This window comes from Balaenoptera physalus (genome assembly GCF_965194825.1).
Source record: "Balaenoptera physalus genome assembly, chromosome: 14".
Taxonomy (NCBI): Eukaryota; Metazoa; Chordata; class Mammalia; order Artiodactyla; family Balaenopteridae; genus Balaenoptera; species Balaenoptera physalus.
In genome coordinates this window covers 25,222,891-25,228,478 of record NC_138893.1, presented here as the reverse complement: position 1 = coordinate 25,228,478, position 5,588 = coordinate 25,222,891, and the positions used below count along the sequence as shown (strand labels likewise).

General features: G+C 57.6%; 1 protein-coding gene across 11 annotated transcripts in view; it reads right to left on the bottom strand.

The window, feature by feature from the left end:
• The window catches only part of EBF3 (EBF transcription factor 3), a 117,583-nt gene extending 113,186 nt beyond the window's left edge, over nucleotides 1-4,397 (bottom strand). For 7 of the 11 annotated variants that reach the window (XM_082423200.1, XM_082423201.1, XM_082423204.1 and 4 more), the window contains exons 1-4: nucleotides 3,739-4,396; nucleotides 3,483-3,639; nucleotides 3,083-3,146; nucleotides 2,325-2,380 (exon numbers count right to left, since the gene is read on the bottom strand). In XM_082423200.1, the coding sequence (XP_082279326.1) occupies nucleotides 2,325-2,380; nucleotides 3,083-3,146; nucleotides 3,483-3,639; nucleotides 3,739-3,872 (411 nt within the window). In that variant the 5' untranslated portion in view covers nucleotides 3,873-4,396. Of the gene's footprint in view, nucleotides 1-2,324; nucleotides 2,381-3,082; nucleotides 3,147-3,482; nucleotides 3,640-3,738 lie in introns of all 11 variants that reach the window. The other 4 variants (XM_082423194.1, XM_082423198.1, XM_082423195.1 and 1 more) reach the window with 2 other exon arrangements.
• Nucleotides 4,398-5,588: the final 1,191 nt, after the last annotated feature.

Here is a 5,588-nt window from a genome sequence, read left to right as displayed (position 1 = left end):
GGGCCCCGGGGCGCCCGGGCCCGCGCGGCCACGTGCTCCTCGCCGGATGATATTTGGAAAGAAAGTGCTAATGGCCAATCTGGTGTTTATTTTGAAACTGCTAACAATGATTTTTCTCGGGTAAAAAGGCAGTGTCTGCGCACACGCTCTGGTGGGTTTTGAGCAGAGGCTCCGCCAGATGGTGCGAAGCCCTAGGTGCGCGCACGACCGCGCTCAGCCCGGCTCCGCAGCCGGGAACCCGGGCCGGGGGGCCGCCCGCGCCTGCCCCACCGCCAGCCTCGCCAAAAAAGAAAGAAAACAAAAAAAGGGAAAAAGGCCACTGGGGGAGGGGGAGGGGCGGGGGCCGGGAGCCGCAAGTTCCCCCGCAGAAAATTCCACGGAACGGGGAGGGGAGTCTCCTCTCCAGTTCCCGCCCCCCCCCCAAAAAAATTATCTGGAAATTACTTCCAACCTCCTCGGGCACTTCTGACACTTTCCTCCACTTCCAGGCGGACAAAGCCCTTTCTCGGGAAAGCCCGGGGCCGCTCTCTGGGCAGAGGGAAGGGTTCCCGCGAGGCCCTCTCCCACTGCCTCCTTCCCGACCCACTCGGAACCACAGAAGTGATGGGTGTCAGCCCAGGCCAACGGGCCGCCTGGGGCTCAGGGCGCGTGGCCGCGGCGGGCACCAGCACTTCTGAGAACGCTGCTTGTCCTCGGATGGATCCCCGTATTTATATTTGATTTATTTTTTATTTTGTAGCACAAACAGAAATCCATAAACTGTCGGTTCAGCGCCATTGACTCTTTGATCAGTTACTGGGCTATTTCTTTCCTTCCCCACCACCCCCCCCATCTCCGTCAGTGAGAGGAGATTAAATGCCTTTATTCTCAGCCCCGTTTATACTGTAAAGGTACAGGGAAAAATGAACAATAAAAGTGCACTTAAAACGGAAACCTTCTCTATGCAGACACTCAGCGCTGCCTGCATCAACCTCTTCGTTAGACTACAGCGATTTCCGAAAACATTTAGCCCTTATATACAAAGGGAATAAAAGCACCCTGTCAACGCGCCTCCCGAGTTCCAGAGGCTTCCCTGAATCCCAGTGAAATAATTACCGCAGGGCACGCCGCCTCCGTCTTTGTCAGAAAGACCGTAGTTTACCTGTCAGATCTGTTTTACTCTAAGAGAAAACCGTAGTGTTTTACCACTGCAGACATTAAAATCTAACACGCTTGTTGCCTAGGTAAGGACAAACTTTTTAAAGGGGAAGTAAAATCCGAAAACCAATTGCCGTTTAGAGAGTGGGAAGCATGCGTGCTGGGCTGCAAGAAGCAGAAAGAGTTCCTTTTTACTTCGCTCACAATTCTTCAAGTAAGCATCAAAACTGAAGACACTACTTTCATTTCTCAGCGTGAAGCTCAGTTTGGAAGTATATTTTAAATCAATCTGTGCAGAGTGGATTTCACTTAGGCGTGGGATTTGCCCCTCCCCCAACACTACTTTAAGAAAATGGGGGGGAAATCTTTAAAACAACTAAACAACAACATACCACCCAACACAGAACCAGCCAGAGACTGCACAATGTCAAAAAGCAATGAAGCACTTTTCTGCACTTAATCACACGACTGATAGCCAATAGCTATCATCGGAAAAGTTGACCAAGACAGGTTAAATAATTTAATAAGGAACTGCTGGTAATTATGTTATTTACAAGGTATGACAGAGGGTGGAAAGGGATGAGAAGCTACCCCCAGAGCAATGGACGGGTTTGGGTGACCCCTGGAGCTCGGAGTTTGAATTATGGAGATGGGGGGCTGAGAGGTGAAGATGGACTACAGGAGAACAAGGTGACTTTTCACCCCAACACATTTAACTTTTAAATCCAAATAAACGTCTCGTGTTACTAGACCATCACACTGGAAAGGAGGAAAAAATGAGCTAATCAAGTCCAACCCAATGGGCTTTTGAAAGGAGTTAGTTGTCTTTGTTATAGAAAAAAAAAAATCAATGAAATGATTCCAAGCAGAGAGAGAAATGTTTAAAAATTTACAAGGGGGGAGACCCTGAGAATTTTGTCAAATATTAATTACCGTAATTAAGACAGAATTTGATTCCAATCACAAGCCATTTAATAAAGCATATATGTCCTGTTCTAATGACAACATAAACTATTTTACCAATCACTTCATTTATTCCAATAAATATGGAATTCTCATTAGCATGTCAAGGAAACTAAATGAAAAACAAATACACCAGATCCATTTGTCAGTCTCCTAGTCTCTGAAACCCCAGGACAGCCCCAGCTGAGCAGTGAAAACTAGTGTCGAGGCTTAAACTTTCTCACCTGTTTGGTCATTGAATCTATGAGGCGAACATACAGATCCTGCTCCGTTCTGACTCCTGCAAAGAAACAGGGACAGATTCTCATCAGGATTTTAGCAAGGGCACACGGGGGCACAGGAAGTCGGTAACCCAGGGCTGCCACCTCCATGATGCAGCAAAAGTTAGGCATGCCCTTTAAAAGGCAGGAAAGAACCCCAATCGCTTCTCATTTAAATTTTTTCTTTTCTTAATTAAGAACCTTAATACTCTTAGGGTTTGCATTTAAAGGTGCAAGAAATGTGCCTGGCTGAGAGCAGGCCTGGTCGCTGCCCCGGGTGGGCCATGTGCTGCTTTATTTTTGAAAACAGAAAGCACGAAATGGAAACTAAGTGAGAGCCTGAACTCTTTCTAATGTCTCTCGAGGATTTTTTTAAAATCTCAGTGCACAGGAAGTAAGTTGTGCTCGGTGTACAGAGCTACCCCCGTTTCAATAATTAACATTAATTTGCAAAATTGAAAAAAGTCACTTAAAAGTGATGTTCTGCTGGCGCCCCGTATCGATCCCCTTTTTACTTTCTGCTTCGAGCCCGACCGGTTAATCATGTGAAGTGCCATCGACTTATTGATCGTTTATGTTTTGTTTTCCTTCTATGCCATGAGAAGATTTCGTGTTTACATCCATGTCATTTTAATCTCAAAATCTTTATGTCCTTTAACCATCGCGGAAAGGGAGAGCGAGCCCGGCGGGGCGGGAAGGCAGGAGCAGCCGCCGCCACTTACCGTTGCTGTACAGCAACTGGAGTTTATAGTGGATGCCGTTGTTGGTTTTCTCGTTGTTGGGCTCCTGAAAGTAACGATAAATAATTGCATTTAGTGCACTCGGTCCCCCTCCACGACCGAGGCCCCTTGGCCTCACGCATGGCAGGATTCCTAGCTCGGAGCAGAGCGGTGATGTCACTTTCCTGCTGGAAGGCCAGCGTTCTCCTCGCCCGGAGTAAGTCCGGGGGCGCAGAGAAGTTGCCCAGCCTTCGGCGGGCCCGGGCGGCCGCACGTGGCGGCGGCGGGGGGCGCATCGCAGAGCGGTCCCCGCCAAGGGGGGCACTCGGGGCCACCGCGCTTGGGCACCGCCTGCCTCCCACTTCTAGAAAAATGGAGAGTGTGACTGTATGTTTGCACTTACTTTCTCTTTCTCCACAAAGTCCACAAAAGCGGTCCTTTCAATCTCCACCGGCTGCCCCTGCCTGTCGTAGAGCGCCAGCACGAAGTGGAAGAAATTGGATTTCCGGAGGTTGGAAGGCGGCTGCTTCTCGAAGTGCGCCCGCGCCAGCCCCACGCCGCTGCGGGAGGAAAGAGACAGCGGCCCGGTGAGGAGCGCGGCACCGGCCGGCTGCGGGGACCCGGCGGGGCCGGGGCGCGCGGGGGCGGCCGGTACGTACCTCTGGGCGGCCGTGTTGGCGTCCACCACCCCCGCCGTGTGCATCCACGAGCGCACCGGGTTCATGCCGCTGCCCAGCGGCTCCTCCTTCATGGTCGTCCCCCCGCGCGGAATATTCTCCTGAATCCCAAACATGAAAACTGGTGGCGGCGGCCGCAGCTCCCGGCCAAAAGCGCTTCCGCGAGCAGCGGCGCTCGGGGCTCGGCGGCAGGCGGCTGCCCTGGCCGCGCTGGCCCTGCTCGGCGCCTGCGGTCCGGCCCGCCGCCGGCTTCAGCCCGTCCCGGGCAGGCGCGACATACACCGGCGGCCGGGCGCTCCGGACGGCCGGGGGCGCGGAGGCGGCTACACCGGCGGCGCTTCGGCGGAGCAGGACGCGGTGGCCGCGGCGGCGGCGGTTTCTGTTGTTGTTTGCAGGCGCGCTCAACGTGGTGTCATCCTAGCCAGGCGGCGTCCGCGGCTGCAGGACACTGCGGGATCGCCCGCTTCTGGCGCGGCCCGCCTGCTCCAAAGACAAATAAACGGGGCAGTGAGTGCCGCGGCGCAGTCCCGGGCGCAGGCGGGGCGCGGCGGGGCCTGGAGCGGCGCGCGCAGCGGACGGAGGCGCACAAAACTCAGCCCTCTCTCCCCGAGGAATGGACCCTTTCCCGGGAGCCAAAACTCGAAGCCCCCGGGAGCGGCGCTGTCAGAGGGTGACGTCGGGGGGCGGCGCCTGCGCCATATATGGGAGCGGCCGCCCCTCGCCGCGCCCCTCGCCGCCGCCGCGCTCTCCGACTGACTGCCTGACGGCGCCGCGAGCCGGCCCGAGCCCCGCGAGCCCCGCGAGCCCCGCCGCCGCCGAGCGCCGCCGAGCGCTGCCGAGCGCCACCGAGCGCCGCCGCAGCCCCCAGCCACGCGCCGCGGCTCCTCGCGCCCACCCGCAGCCAAGGAAGTTACTACTCGCCCAAATAAGTCTTGAAACGAAACAAACAACCAGTGCACAACTGCAGCCTGGCCCCTTAATACCTCCTCCCGAAATCAGCCACACAGTCAAAACACCGTGGGGAGCAGGGGGTAAAATGCCGGGGCTCCCCCAGTTGCCCAAATGCTGGCACTAAATGCAAGGGGCCGCAGGTCGCCCTGGGATGGCCCAAAGGGAAAAGTGGTAGAAGCAGGCAAGCCGCAGGAAGGGAGCTGGAGGGGCAAGCAACGGACTGGGGGCTGGGGGCTGGGGGCTGGGGCCTGGGGGCGAGGTGGCGGGGGTGGGGGGGAGAAGCAGGGCTCCCCGGCCAAGGCGGGGCGCGCAGCTCAGTCTGTTTTCTAAGCAGACCTAAGGCTGCTGGGGGGCCGGTCTGCCCCCGTCTGGGCCTCTCTGGGCGCGCGTGCCTTCCGCCCCGGCGGAGGCCACCGAGTGTCGGGCTGGGGACCCACGTCGGAGGCGGGCTCTGCCAGATGCTCTCTCTCTTTCCCGGTGGCCACGGGAGACCCCGTCCCCCGGCCTGTCCTTAGGCGCGGCGAGTGACAAAGAAGGCTCCGGGCTCTCTGGGCGGACAGGAAGCGCGCCCGGCCTCTGCGGCGACCCCGAGCCGGGTGTCCGGCTGCGCGCCCCGCGCGGTGACCAGACCTCCCCGGCGCCAGCCGCTCTAAAAGCCGAGCAGACGCTGCGGGCGCCCGGGTCCTGCCCTCGGTGCCGCTGAGCCCGGGTGAGCGCGCGGCGCGCGGCTTCCAGACCTGGTTTCCAGGAATCTGGAGGGCAGCGGGGTGCGGGTAGCGCGTGGGCCCGGCGGCCGGGCTCCCGCAGGCAGCCGGGACTCGGCGCCCAGGCGCACTGCCCGCCCAAAGGACGTCTGCGCGACACGGAGCGGAGGCCCTGGG